This window comes from Pseudorca crassidens, chromosome 9 (genome assembly GCF_039906515.1).
Source record: "Pseudorca crassidens isolate mPseCra1 chromosome 9, mPseCra1.hap1, whole genome shotgun sequence".
Taxonomy (NCBI): domain Eukaryota; kingdom Metazoa; phylum Chordata; class Mammalia; order Artiodactyla; family Delphinidae; genus Pseudorca; species Pseudorca crassidens.
Genome location: NC_090304.1, coordinates 3,087,481 through 3,111,372, shown reverse-complemented (window position 1 = coordinate 3,111,372; position 23,892 = coordinate 3,087,481). Strand labels below are relative to the sequence as shown.

The 23,892-nt window shown below is 53.8% G+C and overlaps 1 protein-coding gene across 5 annotated transcripts in view; it reads right to left on the bottom strand.

The window, feature by feature from the left end:
• The window catches only part of SHANK2 (SH3 and multiple ankyrin repeat domains 2), a 548,806-nt gene that overhangs the window by 433,632 nt on the left and 91,282 nt on the right, over nucleotides 1-23,892 (bottom strand). For all 5 annotated transcript variants that reach the window (XM_067747966.1, XM_067747967.1, XM_067747965.1 and 2 more), the window contains exons 4-5: nucleotides 6,363-6,566; nucleotides 1,456-1,527 (exon numbers count right to left, since the gene is read on the bottom strand). In XM_067747966.1, coding sequence (XP_067604067.1) covers nucleotides 1,456-1,527; nucleotides 6,363-6,566 — 276 coding nt within the window. The remainder of the gene's footprint in view (nucleotides 1-1,455; nucleotides 1,528-6,362; nucleotides 6,567-23,892) is intronic.

Genomic DNA, 23,892 nt, shown 5'->3' with positions numbered 1-23,892 from the left:
GAGTCAGTCACTCCTCGTGAGACCAAAATGACCAGGGGCTCAACACTGACCAGGTTGCCCAGACTCATCTGCAAGGAAAATAATAATTTTCTGTCCATCTAGCAGATAGCCTGGGTTATTTGATGGTAATCACAGTATCTGAGATGCCTCTGTCAGATGAATCTAATGCTCTCACTGGCCCAGTTCTCCACCCGCACTCCACACCCCTCCCCAGTCACCCTGAAACCAACCCCTGGACCCTTCAGCCCACGGATCTCCACCTGGATGCTTTCTGTACATTCTGGGACTAAACATTAACAAATGCTCAAGGACACAGGATACTCTTGGTTTCACTGAACACCTTCTTTGCTACTTACTAATCGACATTATTTTAAATGCACAAACACATTTTCATGTACACATCAGAGAGTCATCAAAAGAACCCGAAGTGCCCAGACTTGGAATCTAAATACCCCTGTGTGGGCAGATTCCAGGGCTGGGCAGGGGGAGTGCAAGAGCAACCTGACCGTCTTGTGCCTGAAAAAGCCATCAGTACTCAAAGGATGGTGGGGACAGCGCCAGAGGGAGGAGAGCCAGGCAGAAGGGCCACCGGCCACATCCGGACAACTTGGGCACAAAAATAAATAATGAGAATGGCATATTATAACCCACTGAACACGATGAAAATCCACAGGTCCATCCTGATATGAATGGGGGGATGAAACAAAAACAAGGGGACCCCAGAGGTTGGGGATGCTCTCTGTGGACTCACGGCTGCAGGTGAGCTCACCTGGGCAGATCAGGGCTGGTTTAAGTAAGCTGAACGGGCACCCGTCCTGACTCTGGCTCTCCCTGTGCTCTGCAGGGAATGCTCCAGGCTCTCCGGGGAGGGGCCGGACCTGGAGGAGGGCATCTGAGAGCATCCTTGGGTATCACACATCTTCCTCCGTGCTGAGCGAGGTGCCCACCGCACGCTCCAGCTCCTGCATGCCCTGGACAGGCACAGCATCCCTGACGGAGCGCAGGTGTGCCTGGAACACAGCCCACAGCTCGCTCCTTAACCCCTCCTTCTCCCCTGCTTCCCTTGTGCGTCTTACCTCCATGCAGTTTATGTAAACAGCACCTTAATCACGAGAGTGGCGGCACCAGACACCTACTTCAGTGTTGTCCCCTATTTCGGCAGCGAAGGCCCAGAGGGAACGGCCACCCGTCTTCCCAGAAACACCCGGGAGGAGGTGAGTAGAAAGCAGGGCCCCAATCTCCACTCTCAGGGATGTTAGTTCCCTTACGTGCAGGCATCGACTGCGTTTGCGTCACACGGGAGGAGACGATGGTGGTGTTTAACAGGGCTCTGGCGGCAGCAGGGGCCTCAGCGTCTCACAGGAAGGAGAACCCTCTGCCCAAGAGCTCCCCCGATCTCTGAGATGATGACGCAGAAACGAACACCAAGGCTCGACACAACCAGTCCTCGCTTACCTTCGTGTGCAGCTTGGCCAACTGTTTCTCATCCAGATTGGATTGTCTATACACCCGCTTCTTGTAGCGAAACTGGCACAGACACACAAACAGGAAAAAAAGAAAACCAGGTAAATATTTCACGCAGCCGTTCAGAGGAAACACCTGCCTTGTCCGTGGGTATTTCCCCCTGGGCGGGGGCTCCCTAGCAAACCCTTCTGTGTTAAATAAACTACTTCTGTTCGCACCACAGAGCCTACGACAGCGTAAGGGTAACTTCTGCGGAGATGCTGCCGCCGTTTTGGCTGGAAAGTCACAAAAAGAAATGAGAGCAACCCAGACTCAGGAGCTGATGTGCTCTGCTCTCCTCTGCATCGTCAGCATGGCAGCAAATCAGGACCCGCTTCTCACGTGGGCTCTGTCTTCGACATCGTCAACCTTTATTAAACACACTCAAGAAAAGCCCCAGCCTGGCAAAGCCACCTGCCCTCAGCCCACAGCCTCCGCCTGGGACTCTGGGGCTCAGACTCGCTCCTTCAAATGGCACGGCACCTCCTCTAACCTGGCAGAGACGTCATGGAAACAGAGGGGCTTGCTGAGTAAGTCTACCTTGCTCAGGTAGAGTGATGGTGCCCGGGAGGGTGCACTGGGGCCGCAGACTGCTTCCGGATCCCCAGCGCCTTTCACCCGATGCCCTGTTCCTTCTCCTGGGTGCCCTGGCTGCCTCTGTAGTACATGCCCTGTGGCGGGTTTGGGAAGGAGGCTGGCAGCTTGGGAGTCACTGGGACTCTGAGCTGAGACACAGCTCCAACTCCAGCCCCCCCCACTGCCCTAGTGTAACGGAAAGTGGGGTCCGGCTGCTCGCCGCTCAAAAGCCAATAAAGAGGCCAGGTTGGTGGAAAGGCGAGTTTGCCTTATGTTGATGCTGGCAGCCTGGAGGCAAGGGAGGGTGGACTCCCGTCCAAAGGCCAACTCCCCCCCACTGACAGTCAGTGGGCTAGAGCTTTTATAGACAGAGGGAGGGGGCTCCATGCAGACAGCACGGTCAGCTCCGGCAGTCATCTTGAAATTGGTCATCGGTACTCTGACCAGCGGCATCTTGATTGCTTTAGGTCCTGTTAGCCTCAGTTCCAGGGTTGGTTTGTTCCCATTTCTTTGAGGCCAATTCTCGGAACTGTAGCAGCTTATGTCATGGCTACAGTCTGGTCACCATGCACTTAACTGCTTCCACCTGGTAGGGGTTTCAGTATCTATAAGACAGCTCACAGGATACGGCTCAGAATATTATCTCTAGCCCTCGAGGAGGAACGAAAGGTCCTTGACTATGCTTAATGACTAAACTATTATTATTTGGTCTCCTTTGACTGTTTTCCTTTGTTTCTGCATTTTCTCACTTCTCTGATTAAACATATTCTTTTTTTTTTTTTTTTTTGCGGTACGCGGTCCTCTCACTGTTGCGGCCTCTCCTGTTGTGGAGCACAGGCTCCGGACGTGCAGGCTCAGTGGCCATGGCTCACGGGCCCAGCCGCTCCACAGCACGTGGGATCCTTCCGGACCGGGGCACGAACCCACGTCCCCTGCATCGGCAGGTGGACTCTCAACTGCGCCACCAGGGAAGCCCAAACATATTTTTTGATTAAAGTTCTTCCACAGACAAAAGGCAGGCGGAGGACACGGCGGGGAGGGAAGGCCCACAGGGTCCTGCTCCGTTTCGCTAGCAGCCGAGTCACTGGGCTGGACACCTGCCCCATCTCAGACTCTGTTTCCTTGTCTGTCGCACGGGGATCACAGAGCTCCCAGCATGCCCCGAGGATTGAATGTGAGCTTCCTGGCACAGAGCCGGTGCTGGGCAGACGCTGTCTTACCCTTCCCTCCCCAGCTTCCCTTGATTCCCTCCCACTCCGAGGAGTTTAAAGAAGCAAAGGCGTGACACAAAGGGTGCAGAGCAGGGGGTGACCTAACCCCGAAAGTCTCATCCCATGTGAAGTTTCCAGAGTGACCACCTTATCGTCTCCTCCCCTCCACTCCAAACAAAAGAGCAATCCCACAACAGACAAAATCCCTCAGTGCCACAGACAAAAACTTGATTATTTTTTTAGGGGCCGAAATAAACCAGTGAAATCAGAAAGTCCCGTGAAACGCAGGCTGCACCCCGTTCCTGGATCACGTGCACCGCCGCAAACGGTAAGCGTCCGCCTTCTCGAACTGACCTGGCAGGAGGAGACGCAGGCCGTTTTAGGACTCTAGCCCTCAGATTCTAGATTCAACCAGGACAGCACAGTCTGGGCACGGCCGTGAAACTCCCTATTGCTTATCTTCATGCGTCACGGCTCTGAGGCTTCAGAAACCACTGAGAGTGACGTGAGGGGATGTAACAGAGTTTGCTAACTTGACGGATCTGTAGGAATTCAAGTCCATGGGTGCTTTTTCAGTTATAAAAAGAAATATGCTGGGGTCGACAACATCTCTTGGCAGGAGGGGGACACATGGAGGAGGCACATGGAGGAGAATGTCTATTTCCACAGTCATAAATGTTTACGGCTTGTGGCTAGAGGGATGTAGGCTCAGAAACACACATCCTTTTCTTGCTCTTTTCTCTGTGTTTCATACGTAGCCAACCGTGTTTTATGGCCACGATCCAAGGCAAAGAGCTCAGATCCAGGCTGCCCCTGGCGGGTCCACCTCCAGGCCAGGCTCAGCCCCACACAGCGGACCACCTGGCAGGATGGTGATCCAAGGAGAGGCACGAACACACGTGTAAGTGGCTCCTTCATGGCAATGAGAGCTGATGGCAAGAGCAGCTACAGCACCCACCAGTGCAGGCGCTCGCCCATCCCCAGCCCTTATGCTAAGATCACTGTCCCAAGGAATAGCTCACCCGAGCCTCACAGCCACCGAGAAGATGGTAGTAACGTTCCCCCGATTTCAAAGCTGGGAATCTGAGGCTCAGAGAGGCTGTTGGGTGGCATGTAGGGTCCCACAGTGACCAGGACTGGACCAAGTCCATCTGATGTCACAGACCACCCAGCCACATGGGGCAACGAATGCTCACGTGCTCGCCTCTCAGCCTCGGCTGCCACGAGTCCCTGGATGGGACAGCAGAAGGACACGCGTGCCGGCTGCCCTGAAAGGCAGGGCACAGCCCTGCCCAGGTCCCACCGGGCTCTCCCAGGCCTCCTCTTGTTCGGTTCTCGGGGGCTGGGGGACGGGCCCATGTCGCCTCCTCCAAGATGCTTTCCAATCAAGGGTAGGCTCCGGACTGCCTGTTCTCACCCTGTTTTACTGTCTTTATAGAAATTATCAGCCCCCAAATGAGCTGTTTGTTGACTGTTCCTGGCCCGTCATCTACAGGATTGTAAGCTCCGTCAGACCAGATCCTTGACTGTCCCATGCACGTGGGCCATGCCGAGAAAGGGGCAGGCTGTGAGCAGGCCCCTGACAAGGGGGTTTTTCAATGGACGCCCAGCTCACAGGTGAGCAAACTGAGGCCAGAACAGGGAACCACTTGACTCCCCAGGGGCATCCCAGCTTTTCCTGACGGAAACCCTTCTCCTTGGTCCAACACATGTTGGGGGTCTCAGAACCTCAGCTTCAAAGTCACTGTCAGGCCTGGGAATGTGCAGATGAGGGGCTGCCGTGGTCCAAGATGTCTCTGACTTCAGACCAACCCCCTTCGAGGGCCCAGATGCCACCCATGATGCCACCCTCACAGGCTCTCACTGTTGACTAAGCTGAAACGAATGCGATCACTTGATAATAATAGTGACGTGTGGGGTCACAGTAGAAACGACCACATTTCCACCTACTTGTGTCGCTGTCTTAATAATTGTGGGGCGGGGGAGGAGGGATAAACTGGGAGATTGGGATTGACATATACGCACTACAGTATATAAAACAGATAACCAACAAGGACCTACTGCACAGCACGGGGACCTCTTCTCAATATTCTGTAATGACCTATATGGGAAATGAACCTGAAAAAGAGTGACTGTATGTAGATGGATAACTAATTCACTTTGCTGTGCACCTGAAACTAGCACAACATTGTAAACCAACTATGCGCCAATGAAACTTTTTTATTCGTTTTTATTGGAGTATAGTTGCTTAAAAATTCATTTAAAAATATACCACGTGGGGCTTCCCTGGTGGCGCAGTGGTTGCGAGTCCGCCTGCCGATGCAGGGGACACGGGTTTGTGCCCTGGTCCGGGAAGATCCCACATGCCGCGGAGCGGCTGGGCCCGTGAGCCATGGCCGCTGAGCCTGCGCGTCCGGAGCCTGTGCTCCGCAGCGGGAGAGGCCACAGCAGAGAGAGGCCCGCATACCGCAAAAAATAAATAAATAAACAAAAATAAATAAAAATATACCATGTGGAAATACCATACGTAAACTCAGGGTGCAGCAAGCCCGGGCTCCCCAGGGCAGAGCCGGGGGACACACGTTCCGTGGATGTAAGGCTGCCGGGTGTATGCACCCACCACCTCACGAGGCAGCCCAAGAGCACGTGACTGGCCACAGCGGCTCAAGGAACCCACAGGTCATTCCCGGGAGTCATGCTTCTGACAACAGCTGGATGGCCACGGGCCACCCTGAGCCCAAGGGCGGGGTGTCGGGGGAGATTCAGGAGGTAGAGGCAAACCCCGTTCTGCGTCCCCAGGGCTCACAGCTCCAGGTGACGCAAGCCTGAGTCAGACCCATGGTCCGCTCACACCAAGATGTCCCTCCAACGAGTTCATCCAATCCACAGCAGGAAAACAAATGGCTAAAAATTGCACCCTGGTCCGCAAATCAGGACAATATCTGCTGCGACCTTGAGAATGCACACTACTGTTTTGAGCTAAGAGCGATTTCCCAGTCCGAAGCAAATGTGGAACTGGGGGAAGGTCCTCCCTCCACCATCACGCCCAGGCTCTGAGGCGGTGACCAGTACCTCCAGGGAGGGGATGCCCCTGCCCGCGGGCTGCGGGTACGCGCGCAGAAGCCGTTCCTCGTCCAAGAACTTGCCGTCTCGCCCGTCGCTCGCCGGCTGGAACAGCCCGTAGTTCAGGACGTCCTTCAGGCTCTGGTTCAACGAGCACAGAATCCGCTGCTTCGCAACCCACACCGTCGCATCGGGGTTAAATCGAATGCACTTCTGCGCGGAAGGACAGAGACCCCTGGTTAGTGATGCAGGATGCCACCCCGGCACGTGGTCAGAGACGCCAAAGGTGCTTCCATTCCATCCCGAGAGCTCCTCTGAGCTCTGGACACCCTGGCTTTTCTTTATGAAAAATACGACCTTCTTGTCGCTTCGGTAAATATAAAAGGGGAAAAGCTCAGATCGACTCACTGATTCTGTGGCCTCAGCTCTCACCATTGGCTCCAATCTCTGGGACCAGCTGTGTTTGCTGGTCATCACTCCCCACCACCTATTGCCCTGGGCAGTTCTCTCACTTGTACGGAGCTTCTCAAACCTCCCTGCTTGTGAAACACAGACTGTTGACCGGCACCCCCTCCAAGCAGAGTGTCTGAGCCAGCGGGTCTGGGTTGGGCCCCAGAAGCTGCATTTCTCACAAGTTTCAAGGTGCTGCTGTAGCTGGTCTCGGAAACAGACTGAGGACGACGGCGCGAGTGAATTACAGTGTGGCTTCGTTTTTACCCCAATCGCTCTCTCTTGGCATCTCAGGCCCAGGTGGACGTCTCCTCTCGTAACCTCACTGATGGGAAAGCCCAGGGCACAAGCGCCCCACCCCCCTGACTCTGAACGTAACAGCTGCAAAAACACTGACGCCGCCCCTCCCAAACCACAAAGAACGGCAATTACGAAGAATGGTTTGATTTAGAAATCGTATCAGTTGCCGTGAAAGTTAATCTTTGAAAAAGTTAAATAGTACAGACGGTTCCTGCAAACCAACCACGAACACTTTTCAAGAACAGAGCGAAGACGCTAAGAACCAGAATGACACGACTTGGCCACGTTCCCAGGTCCCTTCAGTGAGACCTGCCAACAAACCAGGAAAACAGACGTTAGGCCAAATCCGCTTCTGACCATCACTTCTAATTTTTATTGAATTAAAATTATATTCTACTGCACGGCCATCGGCAGGGGCTCAAAACTGTGCTTAATCACTGTGAAAGCGTTCAGAAACGACCAAGTTTGACTGCGTACGAGGCTGGAACCAACTCTCTGCAGGAGGATTGCTCGCCCAAGGATGCAAAAGGCGCTACTATCTCCCTGACCCTCTGCCTCGGGAGAGCTCCTCCCTGCTGGGTAAGAGGATACCCCTGCTCTCGACAACAGGTCGGTTGAGCAGGCAGCCCGGAATCCCACTGCCGGGAAACCTGACCCCACGGGCATGAATGTGCCGTCTGTCCCTCTCCGATGGCAAAGACTGAATTCAAGAGTAAGGCTCAGAGCTCCTCTCGGGGCTGCGAGGCTGGGTGGGGGCCGATCGTTCGCTTCAGTGACTGCCAGCTGCACCCCTGCCATCTTCGGCTGAATGAGAAGACTGTCTGGAAACTCCCAACACAACAGTGGAGCTGTATCAGAGGCAACCAAGTAGGGCCGTGGATATCTCGCCAGTTCCTGCTTTGAGAATCATTGTCGGCCTCTGGTTCCAGCTCCATGGACGCGCGAACTCAAGTTCCCTTAGAGGCCAGCATCCAAAGCGGGCCTGAGGCTCCCTCCCTGCGGCCGGCAGAAAGGATCCTGCCAGCAGGTGGGCGCTGAGCAGAGCACAGCCTGAAACCCATCCCCCAGGGGATCTGTGTGGCGACTGTAGATGACCCCAGAGACTGGTGCCCACGGCCACTTAGGGGGCAGGGCTGGGGACGCTGAGTCGCAACAGGCCAGCCCAGCACAATGAAGAACGTCCTGCTCCAAAAAACACGCCTAGAGGGCGCCACTGAGAAACCGCTCTAGAAGCAGCAGGAGCTCGGAGGTCAGAAAGGCTTGGATTTCCAGCCCAACTGCATACACTAACCTTGGGATTCTGGGCAAATTTACCAACCCAGTGGTCCCCCTGTTTCTGTGATGAAAACCATGGTAACTGCATAACTTGCAGGGCAGTTGTAAGAAGCAGACGGAACATATATAATACATGTCATTACGGGTTGAATTGCGTCCCCGCAAAAGATAAGGGTTCCTGCCCCTTAAGGAGCTCAAAGCCTAGTGGGGTGTGATGACGGTGGTGGTGTTGATGGTGTTTATGGTGATGGTGATGATGGGGTGGTGTTGATGGTGGCGAGAGTGAACCTAATGGTGACGACAGTGTTCATGATGATGGCACAGTCGTGGCTGACATGTACTGACTCCTAAATGCCAGAAGTTGTGCTAACCACATTTACCTTCAGCACAACCACGAGTGGAGAGTCTTATTATTATTATAATCATTATTATTGATATAGTGTGATTATTGTATCAATAACTATAATTAATATATAATTATATGTTAAAATACAATGCAATAACAATTATTACTATTCCCATTTTCCAGATGAGCAAGTTGAGCCTCCGAGACTCACGTAACTACCCCAAGGTCGCGTGTCTAGAAAACGGTGGAGGTTCGATCCGAACCCAAGCTGTATCGGCCCGGCTCCGAAGTCCTCGCTATTTAATTGACACGTCATTTCCTCTCTGTGCCCGCGGCACCTCAGTGCGGACAAATCATAAAATACCAGACGTCTAGTCACTGAGAAAACAGAAGAGAATACTTACGTTCAGGTCCTCTGTGGACCAGGGACATACTGCCTTTGTTCAGATTTTCCAATGACCTGTCAATTTGCCCCAATGTTAAATGTTGACAGTTACAAGGGAGAAGCAGTTTCACCTCCATAGCAAGGGACACTATTTGGGAGATGCTAAATAACTTTTTTCAAAGAAGTAAAGGCTACGCTCCGAGATACTCTGAAAAATAGACAACGTCACAGGTCTCAAGGCATGTGGTGCTGTGCAAATTAGCCGCGGACGTGTCTCCCAGAAAAAGCAGGGGAGCGCCATGGACGTGGTGTCCTTTCTTCTACTTAACAGCTGGGCTTCAGGGAGGATGGACAAAAGAAAACCCCCGAAGAACAACAGAGCACTTCAAACAAAGATTTTCACCCTGGTGTGAATTCACAAGACTAACAAGATTTTGGAACAGGCTCCTCAGCCAGCAATGGTGACAGTGGTGGACCGGTGGCAGGACCCTGGCCAGCAATGGTGACAGTGGTGGACCGGTGGCAGGACCCTGGACACAAAGGAAGGTTCTGACCATGAGCCCAAGTTCACCGAGCAGGGAGACGCAGGGACCTGGACGCCAGCTGACAGATGAGTGGCTCCAGTGTGGGCTAAGTGATGACGCCAACCTAACAACTCAACCCCCAAACAGACGCCCCCATCGTCCCTCCCTGCCCCTCCCCTCCTGCTCCCCGATCTCAGCGGCTGCCCCTCCTCCCATGCCACAAACCCAGGAGGACCTCTTGACTCCGTCCTGTCCCGCAGCTTCTGGTCTGGTCTGCATTAATCCATGACCTCGGGTGTTTGAGTCCTCATCTGTCCCACCTCCACTGCCCAGGAGCCCCAAGCCTTTCTCACCAGGTCACTCCAGCGGCCACTGCACTGAGCTCACCCCATGCCCCTCGGGCCCACACAACCTGACTCCCTGAGCGGCCGCCAGGGTCCCCTCTCAAGCCAATAACTCCCCACATCCTGCCTGTCGGTACCACCTCTGCCCTGGCCCCAACCCCACACGTGTGCACTGGCACACACACACATGCACACGCACATAAAAACATACACACACACACACACAAACGCGTGTACACAAACGCGTAAGGACACAAATACAAACACACATATATACCTGTACATACACACATGCAAACACATATACACACACATATGCACAGACAAACACACACGCGCACACACACTCCAGCAATGCGCGGGCAGTCCTCGGGAAAGCCAGGCCTCGTGCGCCCCAGCCTCCAGCACCTGTGCACCTGTGCTTCCAGCTGGCCGTCCCCTCCCCACCTCGTCTACCAGCTGAAACTGCACTCACACCTCCCACGGGGTCCTCCCACAGGGTCAGGGACTCACCCTCTCTCTGGTCTCCCAGGTGAGCTGACCGCTGGGCTCCCCGAGTTGAACCCACAGCCCATGGACCATTCAAGCTAATCCAGCTGCCCCCTGCTCCCTCCTGTCCAGCCTGCAGGTCACAGCCTCTCCATCCCGCATTTCTTGTCTCCTGGGAGGTGGGACACGCATGTATTCCTCCTCCCTCTCTCCTGACACGCAGGTAGGAGTCGGTACCTGTCACTCACTGATCTCCTGCTGCGACAGCCCAAATGCCAGGACATCCAGATGCATCTCAAGGCTGCCCGGTGGGTCTGGCTGAGCTGCGTGGCTTAAGACACAGGACACTTGCGAGAGGACGTAAGGGCATCTCCAAGACCCACGTCAGAGTGCTTCTCGCTTACGTCCTGACAAGCATAGCGCTCAACACGGGAGCTGCGTGGTTTGGAGATGGGAGGCGCAGAGACGTGCACACTCTAACAGAGAGAAAAGGGGTTGCGACCGGCATCAGCCCGGATGACAGGAGGGCAGCCGGCAACCAGGAAGCTCCGAGGACGCCCGCAGGCCAGCCTCAGCATCCTCCAGAGGGAGGCACGTTCAAGCCCAGGTAACCATCTACGTCCCCCTCCAAGATGCACCCATTCACATCCCCCACCCTCTCCCTCTCCCGGCTCCTGGCACCACCGGCATTCGGCTGGCGAGAGCGCCCCCTGGCCCTCCGAGCTGCTGCGTGACGACAGGGTTTATGTCCTGTTCTTGCCACAACCATACCTGATGTCCGTGCAGCTCAGTGGATGTCACTGGAACTGAACTGCACTGAACACAAAGTTCCATACGTGGAACCGTCCTGGGTGACAGAACCCGGCAGAAAAGCAAGGTCCCCACGGGATCAGGAAGAGGATGGTGGGAGCTACCATTTCTCGGGACCCCACGTTGCACCAAGTGCACCGAGACCTCATCAGCTCCTTGAACGACCCAAAAATCCTGAGAGGAGAGACACACCACCAAAGTGGGCAGAGTTGCGGTCGGCGTGCGGTCAACACGCACGAAACTCTGGCCCTTCCGCTGGTAGAGCTCATGGTCAAACTGAAATCTACAGTGAAGAGAGTGAGAGAAATCCTACATGACCAACGTGAGCTGTAGCTATTCTGCAAGACATGAGGCTAAACCTGAAATACCTGGACTCGAGGGGAGGCACCCTGGCCCTGGAGACCGAGAGAGGCAGGCGCCCAGCCTGGGGGAACCAGGCAAGACCCTGGATCTGTGTGTATGAGTCAGCTTGGGCCACTGTAACAAAACACCACAGCCGGGGGGCTTAAACAACAGACATGTACTGTCTCCAGTCCTGCAGGCTAGAATCCGAGATCCAGGTGTGGGCAGGGCTGGGTCCTCCTGAGGCCTCTCTCCTCGGAGTGTAGACGGCCGTCTTCTCCCTGTGTCCTCGCGGGGTCGTCCCTCTGTGTGCGTCTGTGTCCTGACCTCCTCTTCTTATAAGGACACCAAGTCCTATGGGATTAGGGCCCCACCCCAGTGACCTCGTTTCACCTTATCCATCTCTTTAAAGATCCTCCTTTCCAAATACAGTCACCTTCTGAGGTGTTGGGCGTCAGGACTCCAACATATGAATTTTACGGGGACACAAGGCAGCCCATCACACTGTGACCACGGCCAAGCCTCTGCCACACACAGAGGGCCACACTGGGCCGTGTCCGTGTGGCCAACTAGCTCACAGGATCCACAGAGGGTCACACAACCTGGTGCTTTGGGGTCACGTGTATCTACCGGAGGGGCTGGCCCGTGGGGCAGAAGCAGGCAGAAGTTGGACAGGCTGTTCTGATTCACAAAAACACGGCAAGAGAATTCTATGTAAGAGAGTAAATTGCTCTCCAAATCTGTCCTGGGCCCTGCAAAACAGAAATGATGACAATGGTTGTTTTGTAAGATGTCAGAAGGGTAAGACGTGTCTAGACAAAGCTTGAGGAATGGTAAATATTACACTGTGTAAAGTGTCTGTTGTTACAGTGAGCTGTCTGGAGGCCAAGGGAAGAAGCAACAACACGGGTTGGATTACACCATCTATTCAGATCACCTCCCCCGCCACAGCTGCTCACTCATGGTCCTCAGGTGAGACTTAAGTCCAGCTCACTCTTGACTTCCTCCCAGAAAAGGCGAGAACGAGGGGGTGGCCTGACAAAGCATTCAGGGGTCGTGGTGCTGAGGGAGGCCCCTGCATCACCCCCGTTCACCTGTTCAGGATACCGAGCTGGAAACACGGACCCCAGTGCGTTCAGGAGGAACGCAAGATCTCCTGAAAGAAATCCCAGTTTCTGAGCACATCATTCATTGCAAAAGAAGCACATTTCACACCATCCTCAATTCTTTCGGGATGCATTTCAAAGGCCCTTGATAAACAGAACCTGCCAGGAGTGATTTCAAGGTGCATCGAGGGGCGGCTGGCCTCTAACGGCTGTTCACGCGCCATCTGCAGACCCGCCAACCTCTGCCCCCCAGGACTGTGAGGGGCGGTTTCCGAATGCAACCGTCCAAATGAAACAATGCTTTTTGCCGCGGACGAACACCCACCAGGCTGCACCTGTGGTGGAAAACATGGAGACGCTGGCACGGGTAACGCACGAAAGGATGTATGTGGAACGGGGGAGACAGTGGGTGACTGTGACCGAGAAGGACAGCCTGGCCCAAGGAAGCTGATGGCCAGGAACCACACTAGTGCCTCTGAAGGTTTAAACACTAAAGGCCAAAGTGGCTGTGGATTAGGGTTAGGGTCTTTCCAGTCGGAATAACATTTTCCAAAGAATAAATGCTTGACAGCAGCCCCGGATGCTTTGGTGAAGTGGTGGGTGGACCGTGCATCCTGGTGACCTTTAAGGGGCCAGCTAGTGGTCCTCTGCGGCTGTCAAGGCCTTAGTCACTGAGAGGCACTAGTTGGGCTCTGTCAGAGACTCACACCCTCCCTGGAGGTGAGTTCACTTTCCTCTGTTGGTCCCCACGATTTCAGGCAGGCGCAGAGCAAAGCAGAGGATATGATGCTGGCTAAAGAGGTCCTCCTAGAAGCAGTAAGTGGAGGTGGGTAAGGGCAGGCGGGGGAGAATTAAATCGTCCTGACCGCAGACACAAAGCACTCACTGTGCGCCCGCCAGCCCAGCAAAGAGAGCACGTCAAACGCACCCTCTTCTCCTTAGGTTCTCCTGGAGGAGGTACGAGCAGCCCCAAGCCCGAAGAGGAACGCCGTAAACCCTAGGAACTGCTCCCCACGTCACACAGCTGCCAGAGGCGGGTCTGGAATGAATGGACCAGAGGGCTGATGAGTTGCAACTTGGTCCCACTGCACAGGACGGAGCCGCAAATCGGGAGGGTTCATCAGGCAGGGCCACGACGTGGATTCCAGGCAGAGAAAGGGAGACAGGGGAGGCGTGGCCACATCACATGGGGACAGATGCTGTGCGGACCGAGTGGAATTAAGAGCTCCTGTCTGTCCGCCCAGAAAGGAGGGCTGTGGGCAGAACGGTCAGAACCGGGAGGGAAGGAGCCACGGAAATGCTACCACAGAGCAAAGGTGCTAGAAAAGAGCCTCACCCTCAGCACTAATGCAGAAAATTAACTTCTGATGACTCGTGCCCTTATTGCCACTTTCTGGATCATTTGATCAGCCCGGGACATCAGGGAAGGAGGAGAGCTCTGCTCTTCCCCAGGGTGACCTTTGCACCACAATATTCTCACCACACTGTGGGGTTTCCAAAGCTTTTGACAGAATGTGTAATAATTCCAGCCCCAGGCATTCATTTCTCGACAGGATTTAAGTGGGTTTTGACAGCAAGCTTAAACAGAAGAGCACACCAAGCCAGACGTGTGTCGCTTGGGCCACTGAGACCACGTGAGCCGGCCTGACCACTCTCGTGTACAGAGCGCTAGCCTCACAGCTAACAGGGAGACGCAGCACAGAACCCTTGCAGCACACAAAGCTGGGGCTGGTTAAATAGGCTTTTTGCTTCCTCATGATACGTATGAAGATAAAGGTCCTCTCCGCCTTTGGCAAGCTGCCCCGTGCCATGAACGGTAACCAGCACACTCGGGGCTGACAATCTTGAGGGCCTTTCACAGGAGGGCCCTTGAGCTTTCCCACGACCCAGCAATCCCACTACCGGGCATATACCCTGAGAAAACCATAATTCAAAAAGAGTCATGTACCAAAATGTTCACTGCAGCACTATTTACAATAGCCAGGACATGGAAGCAACCTAAGTGTCCATCATCGGATGAATGGATAAAGAAGATGTGGCACATATATACAATGGAATATTACTCAGCCATGAAAAGGAACGAAACTGAGCTATTTGTAGTGAGGTGGATGGACCTAGAGACTGTCATACAGAGTGAAGTAAGTCAGAAATAGAAAAACAAATACCATATGCTAACACATATATATGGAATTTAAGAAAAAAATGTCATAAAGAACCTAGGGGTAAGAAAGGAATAAAGACGCAGACCTACTAGAGAATGGACTTGAGGATATGGGGAGGGGGAAGGGTAAGCTGGGACAAAGCGAGAGAGTGGCATGGACATATATACACTACCAAACGTAACGTAGATAGCTAGTGGGAAGCAGCTGCATAGCACAGGGAGATCAGCTCGGTGCTTTGTGACCACCTAGAGGGGTGGGATAGGGAGGGTGGGAGGCGGGGGAGACGCAAGAGGGAAGAGATATGGGAACATATTATATGTATAACTGATTTCACTTTGTTATAAAGCAGAAACTGACACACCATTGTAAAGCAATTACACTCTAATAATGATGTTAAAATTAATTAATTCTTTTTAAAAAATGAGGGGCTTCCCTGGTGGCGCAGTGGTTGAGAGTCTGCCTGCCGATGCAGGGGACGCGGGTTCGTGCCCCGGTCCGGGAGGATCCCACATGCCGCGGAGCGGCTGGGCCCGTGAGCCATGGCCGCTGAGCCTGCGCGTCCGGAGCCTGTGCTCCGCAACGGGAGAGGCCACAGCAGTGAGAGGCCCGCATACCGCAAAAAATAAATAAATAAATAAAATAATGACCTTGCTTTGCCAAAAAAACAATAAGGACAATGAGGCTGGTTATCACCACACCACAGAGAAAATGGAGGCAGAGGGGAGTGAAAGGGTGTGGGGAGGTGGGCGCTCTCTGGCTTTGCCAAGCAATGAATGAAACCACAAGATGACACGGTTCCGTGCTTCTACCCCCTCAACGTGATCCAGATGCATATGACAAAGGACATAACAGAGCTGCTGAAAGTAGAGAGCAAAGACCCAAAAAGATATTTCTGTAATGCCAAGAGGGCAGGTGGATGGGTGGATGGGTGGATGGATGGATGAGTGGATGGACGAATGGATGGATGGATGGGTGGGTGGATGGGTGGATGGACGGGTGGATGGATGGGTGGGTGGATGGATGGATGGATGAGTGGATGGATGGGTGGATGGATGGGTGGATGAGTGGATGGATGGATGGAGGGATGGATGGGTGGGTGGATGGGTGGATGGATGGATGGATGGGTGGATGGATGGATGGATGAGTGGATGGATGGGTGGATGGGTGGATGGGTGGATGGGTGGATGGGTGGATGGATGGGTGGATGAGTGGATGGATGGATGGATGGATGGATGGATGGGTGGGTGGATAGATGGATGGAGGGATGGATGGATGGATGGATGGGTGGGTGTGTGGGTGGATGGATGGATGAGTGGATGGATGGGTGGATGAGTGGATGGATGGATGGATGGGTGGATGGATGGACGGATGGAGGGATGGATGGATGGATGGATGGGTGGGTGTGTGGGTGGATGGATGGATGGAGGCATGGATGGATGGATGGACGGATGGATGGATGGATGCGTGGATGGATGAGTGGATGGATGGATGAGTGGATGGATGGGTGGATGGATGGGTGGATGGGTGGGTGGATGGATGAGTGGATGGATGGATGGGTAGATGGGTGGACGGATGGATGGATGGATGGATGGATGGATGGGTGGATGGGTGGATGCGTGGATGGGTGGATGGGTGGATGAGTGGATGGATGGATGGATGGATGGATGGGTGGATGGGTGGATGGGTGGATGGGTGGATGGGTGGATGGATGGGTGGATGGGTGGATGGATGGATGGGTGGATGGGTGGATGGGTGGATGGGTGGATGGGTGGATGAGTGGATGGATGGATGGATGGATGGATGGATGGATGGATGGATGGATGGATGGATGGGTGGATGGATGGATGGATGGGTGGATGGGTGGATGGGTGGATGGATGGGTGGATGGGTGGATGGGTGGATGGATGGGTGGGTGGATGGATGGGTGGATGGGTGGATGAGTGGATGGATGGATGGATGGATGGATGGATGGGTGGATGGGTGGATGGGTGGATGGATGGATGGATGGATGGGTGGATGGGTGGATGGATGGATGGATGGATGGATGGATGGATGGATGGATGGATGGATGGATGGGTGGATGGATGGATGGATGGATGGATGGATGGATGGATGGATGGATGGGTAGATGGATGGGTGGATGGATGGATGAGTGGATGGGTGGGTGGATGGATGGGTGGATGGGTGGATGGGTAGATGGGTGGATGGGTGGATGGATGGGTGGATGGATGGGTGGATGGATGGATGAGTGGATGGAGGGATGGATGGATGAGTGGATACGTAAAATAAATAAAGACAAATCTTAAAAATATAACACCAAGTGGGAAACGTAAGTTATAAATGACATGCCCAGTGTGATACCAGGTATATATATATATTCATTTTTACACAATAACACAATAGTATATAGAGATCACTGATACATATAAAAAGAGGAAAAGGGACGAGAGGAATTCACCGTGAATCATGGCAGTGTCTGCCTCTGAGCAGAGGGGCCTGGGCAGGAGGGTGAGGGAGACTTGAGCTGTATCAGAAACATTTTAACCCTGTGATTGAAAAAAGACAAAATGTTAACCACTGTCAATTCTACATAATAAACAATAAAGCTGGTATGTATGATATTATTCTTTGTATTTTTCCTATATTTCAAATTTTCTCTCAATGAACAAAAGATACACCGATCTGGAACCTAAGGCATTCCGCGGCCCCTTGGGGGCTTCCCTGGCTGAACTGGAGTCGGCCCTGGGCCTCACTCCACCGCCATAAACCAAGTTCCCGAAGGAAGAACATTGTCACCGTTACCACCTTCTGCCCATTGAGTCCTCGTCGATGACTTTTTTAGGGCAGAAGATGTACTCAAGTCAGGGTCATGTACAACTACTTTTCTAATCAAGTCTAAAATCCCAAACAAGTTTCCCTGTGGTCAGCAAACAAGCAGGCGAGAAAGGAAAATCTGGGACAGGAAAATCTGAAAACAAAATGGCAGAACAAAAGACGAAAGAACATTTTGATGCAAGAGTTTCTCACCTCTGCGTTGCCTGGGCTACTGGGTGACCCGTGAGGCCATTTAATGGAGACATTTACAAGGCACCAATGGGATAAGCGTTGTTTTCAGGGGAAGACCTGGGGGATGGGCTTGCCTCCAACAGGAGAAGCTGACGACAAGAGTGAGTAGATATGAGCTGCCTCCCAGGCCACACATCACCTGATCCCACTGACGCGGAACGTCCACAACAGGCAGATCCATCGAGACAGAGAGCAGATAGTGGTCGCCAGGGACTGGGGGAGGGGTATGGGGACGCCTGCTAACAGGCGCGGGGTTTCCTTCTGGGATGATGAAATGTTCTAAGATTGACTGCGGTGGTGGGTACCCTCACCTGTGAATTTACTAAAATCCACTGAACTTTTTTTTTCTTAGATTCCATATATATGTGTTAGCATACGGTATTTGTTTTTCTCTTTCTGACTTACTTCACTCTGAGTGGGAAGCAGCCGCATAGCACAGGGAGATCAGCTCGGTGCTTTGTGACCGCCTGGAGGGGTGGGATAGGGAGGGTGGGAGGGAGGGAGACACAAGAGGGAGGAGATATGGGGATATATGTATGTGTATAACTGATTCACTTTGTTATAAAGCAGAAACTAACACACCATTGTAAAGCAATTATATTCCAATAAAGATGTTAAAAAAAAATCCACTGAATTGTACACTTTCAATGGGCAAAGTGTATGGTATGTGAATTACATCTCAATCTTTAAAAGAAACAGAGTCTTTTTTTGTTCCTGTGCTGAGAAACTGCAAAGACGCAGGCAGGGTGTTGATACAAGTCACCCTTAAGGACCCTTTGCTTGGTCAGAGCACAATCTCCTGCAAGGGCCACATGTGCTCTGATGACCTCGACCTTGTCATCAGGAACCTGTCCCCGTCTCCACCTTCTCCCGCCACCCCCGGCCCCAGCCTCCAACACCCCCTACCCGCTGGACTCCTGCAGGGGCCTCCTACCTGCTTCTGCGCCCCTCCCTCCTCCCCCGAGAGAAGCCAGGGTCCCCTTTCAACTATAAACGAGGTCACAGGCTCTGTGCCAAACCTCTCCAAAACTCCCACTGTTCTTCAGGGGGAATCACGCCCCCTCGCCTCGGCCCCTACCCACCGCCCTCCGCCCTGTGCACCCGCCCAGCCGGCGGCCTCGGCCTTCCCCGCTGCTCTGACTTGCCAACCAAGTTCATTCCCAGCTCAGGCATGCCGCTCGGGCGACCCTCTGCCCGGAATGTTCTGGGCAAAGATCCTTAAGCCAACCTCTCATCACCTGGGGCTCAGCTCAGATGTCACCTCAGCAGGCGAGGGCGGAGATGAATTCATAAAACGTCTAGCATTTGATCCTCTTTTTTTAATTAATTTTTATTGGCATATAGTTGATTTACAACGTTGTGTTAGTTTCAGGTGTATAGCAAAGTGATTCATTTATACATATACATATACCCACTCTTCTTTAGATTCTTTTCCCAGGACTTCCCTGGTGGCACAGTGGTTAAGAATCCACCTGCCAATGCAGGGAACACGGCTCGATCCCTGGTCCGGGAGGATCCCACATGCCGCGGAGCAACTAAGCCCGTGAGCCACAACTCCCGTGCTCCAGAGCCGCAAGCCACAGCTAATGAGCCCACGTGCCGCAACTACTGAAGCTTGCGTGCCTAGAGCCTGTGCTCCGCAACGAGAAGCCACCGCAATGAGAAGCCCGTGCACCGCAACGAAGAGTAGCCCCTGCTCGCCGCAACTAGAGAAAGCCCACGTGCAGCAACAAAGACCCAACGCAGTCAAAAATAAAGAAAAACTTTAGATTCTTTTCCCATATAGGTTACTACAGAGTATCGGGTAGAGTTCCCTGTGCTACAAAGCAGGTCCTTGTTGATTATCTATTTTATATATAGTAGTGTGTATATGTTAATCCCAATCTCCCAATTTATCCCTCCACCCTGCTTTCCCCTTGGTAACCGTAAGTTTCTTTTCTACATCTGTGACTCTATATCTGTTTTGTAAATAAGTTTGTGCATTTGATCTTATTCTAAGAACAGTAAGACTCCTGGACGGGGGGTGGTCTACAACAAAGAGGCAACCGGGTTCGCATTAAAAACAACTGCTTTTAGCACTGTGCGGAAAACTGCTGAGAGGAAAGAGGGGTCTGCAGCTCCCCTGGTCCAGGAGGAAGATGGCAGAGACAGGGCTGGGGTGGGGAGGGAGTGACACGGGTGCAAAGGGATTCAGAAGGTCAAAGGGCAGGACTCGGGAGCGGATTGGTTGAGGGGCAATGGAATGCTCGGGATAACTCCTGGGTTCTGGCTCAGACAACAGAATCAGAGAAGGTTCACAGCCCAAAGTGGGAACCACCCAACTGGCCATCAACCGGGGAATGGATTCAGCCACACGATGGGCTACTACCCGGCGATGAAAAGGAAAAAACAGACAGATGCCACGACGTGGACGAACCTCCCTCCCATGACGCTGGGTCAAAGAAGGCCACACCGCAGGTGACCTGCTCACGTGGGTGGTGCAGAAGAGGGGGCTCCATGCAGACAGAACACGGTTAGTGGCTGTCAGGGCTAGAAGCGGGGACGAGGAGGAAATGCAAACAGGCACAAGGTGGTGATGGGAAGAGTCCAGACCGAGGTGGCCGGGCAACTCAGCAGACTTACTGAAAACCATTGGACGGGGCCCTTAAGATGCGTGAGCTTCACGGCTTGTACATCACACCTCGGTAGAGCTGGGTTTTTAATGTAACCACTGGCCAAGAGAGGGAAACCAGCGGGGCCAGCTGTGGGGTCAGAGGGAAGAAGCAAAGCGTCATGGCATCTGCTCCGGACCATGTGAGTCGAGGGGCCTCTGAGCTTTCAGAGGAGATGTCAAGGGAGAGACGAGGTCCAGGCCCCAGACGGGAGGTCGAGCTGGAGGCGTGGCCGTGGTTAGGATGGCGTTGGACAGACGTGGTAACAGGACCTCCCGCCAGCCGGAGGGTCAGGGAGGCCTTGCGGAGCTTGGTTGCTGTGAGACATGAGTAGAGGTGGAGGGATGAGGGAGCGGCGGAGGGATCCCAGGAGAAGGAATCCTGTCTGAATGTGAGACAAACCCAGGCAGGAGTGAGCCCGGGAGGGCCAGGCTGCAGGGGCCAGGCTCGGCCAACCTGGGCTTCCTCGGCCCAAGCCTCCTGCCCTCCATTCGCCCAGTGCCTGGATGTCCAGAGAACATGGCAGAGGGTCCACCCAACCCACCATATTCCCTCTGGAAAGATGCGTCCTTCGCAGTCAACGACAAACCTTCTGGGAGTGGAATTCAGAGGCTGCAATTAACTCCCAGAAGGAGACTCTCACCTCCCGAGGGGCCCAGAGTGATGGACTGAACACGCGCCCAGCCGTGTGCTCCGACGGAGCTTCTCAACGTGACGAGCCACTCCTGCACAGGCCTTCCAGAACCTTCTCTCACGATGCATGCCCACCTCCTGGTCTTTGCAGAGTGAGAGGCCAGCCGTCGGGGCTGGATTCTCAGCTACTGGAGGAGGAGATGGGCTCAAAAACGGATAGGACAGGCAAAGTCCTCCTCATATTCAAAAACCAGGGAAGCCTCAGATATAAAAAGCAAATATGACGGTCGTCTGCGGCAACAGGATAAGGATTTAAAACCCTGAAGGAGGAGGAAGTGAGCCCTCTGTGCTCTTGGAGTTCTGCTTTGATTCTCAGTGATGAGCCAGGGGACCCAAGGCCACTTGGGTGGAGCAACCCTGACAGCCCGACTGGAGGCAAGTGATGGATCGGGGTGGGGTGGGGGGCACTCTGGTCAGCTGGTGTGGGCGTCAGGGCGGGGGAGGCAGGCAAGGCGGGGATGCAGTGGGGATGAAGGATGCGGCGGGGATCGGGGATGCTACGGGCTGCTGCTCTCGGGGAGAAATTTGAGGGAGAGAGGAACGGGTGGACAGAAACAAATTGCGGCTGAGGGGTCAGGAGAGCAGCTGAGATGCTCCTTCCTCAATGAAATAAACTCGAAGACACAGTTATCTAATAAATGGAAGCATCGATTAAAGCAAAAAGGCATCTTCCAGAAGCCTCTGCCAGGTGGGCCAGGCTCCTGCACCTCCGTTAACTGGCTCAGACGGGTCGTGGGGACAGACACGTGGACCGACAGCTTCCCTGCAGCCACTCGGTGCCAACCCCTGGGTGGAGGTGGGCGTGGGGGCGGATGCTGTACACACCCAGGGGGATCCCGTCCGCTTCTGTTCTCCTCTGCGCCGTCCTTGTGACGTGACATTCGGGGAGGCTTGGAAAGGGGACTGGTGCCAGCTCTGTCCCCACTTCCCCGTTTGCTGTGCTCCCAAATAGAAATCACACAAGAGCTATATAGTTTCTATTGATTTTGCCTCGTGTATCTTGCTTAAAAGGCCAAGTTTACCTACGGCTGCCAGAGCTCAACCCCACCGTAAGCGCCTTGTGCCTCTGCGATGCTCCAGCAAAGCACAAGGAAGGCCCTCCTGCCACACTCCAGAGCCCACCCCACCTGTCATCCCCGCGTGGCCTGCACACCCACCCACCCACCCGGGACTCTGCTCATCGGCGCGTGCGGGGGCCCCCGGGGAGCCTTCCTGGAAGGAGTATCAGTACTGCCAGAGACTCTCCATCCACGGTTCAACACTCCAGTCCCACTGAGATGCAGAAACAGCAATCACTCAGGAGAAGCAGGTCCAGACCCCACCTGGGGAGGTGAACCGGAGCAGGACCCTATGGCCTTTCCCCCCGCCCGCCATGTCCTCTGCCGGCCTTTCGTCTGTTAGCCAAACAATAGGTTTAATCAGAGAGGTGAGAAAATGCAGAAACAAAGGAAAACAGTCAGAGGAGCCCAAATAATAATAGTTCAGCCATTAAGCAAAGTCAAGGACCTTTAGTTCCTCCTCAAGGGCTAGAGATAATATTCTGAGCCATGTCCTTTGAGCTATTTTAGATACGGAAACCCACCAGGTGGAAGAACTTAATTACATGGTGACCAGACTGTAGCTGTGACATAAGCTGCCACAATTCCGAGGACTGGTCTCAAGGAAATGGGAACAAACCCATCCTGGAACTGAACATTAACTGTCCTTAAAACAGTCAAGATGACGCTGATCAGACCACCGCATGACCAATGTCAAGATGACCGTCAGAGCTGACTGTGCTGTTTCTTCCTCCATCTATAAAAGCTCTTGGGGCTTCCCTGGTGGCACAGTGGTTGAGAATCTGCCTACCAATGCAGGGGACACGGGTTCGAGCCCTGGTCTGGGAGGATCCCACATGCCGCGGAGCAACTAGGCCCGTGAGCCACAACTACTGAGCCTGTGCGTCTGGAGCCTGTGCTCCGCAACAAGAGAGGTCGCGATAGTGAGAGGCCCGCGGACCGCGATGAAGAGTGGCCCCCGCTTGCCACAACTAGAGAAAACCCTTGCACAGAAACGAAGACCCAACACAGCAAAAATAAATTAATTAATTAATAAACTCCTACCCGCAACAGCAAAAAAAAAAGCTCTTGCCCACTGACTGTCGGAGAGGGTAGCTGGCCTGTGGACACCTGCCCTGTCCCACCCAGGTTGCCAGCCTCCGCAATAAAGCAAACTTTCCTTTCCACCAACCTTGCCCCTTTATTGGCTTTAGAGCAGCGAGCGGCTGGACCCCACTTTCGGTTACAGAGGGAACCTCTTCCACCTGGGGCAGAAGAGGGACCTCCACGTGAGCTTCTGGAGAAGCCGTGAGCGGGCACTGGGCTGATGAACCTGCCTCGCAGCTCCACGAATCCTCTGGGCAGGAGTCCAGGCCCGTCTCGAGCCCCCGGCTCCAGGACTCACCCTGGCAAGGGCCTTCCGGCGGGAAGAATGGCCACTGTCCTGAGCGCTCACACCCGCGAGACTGCCAGTCTCAGGCTCCAGGACCTTTCTTTGTGTTGGACAAAGTGAAGAGAAGAGAGGTGGTCCTCAGAAGGTTCTGGAAACAGTTATGCTC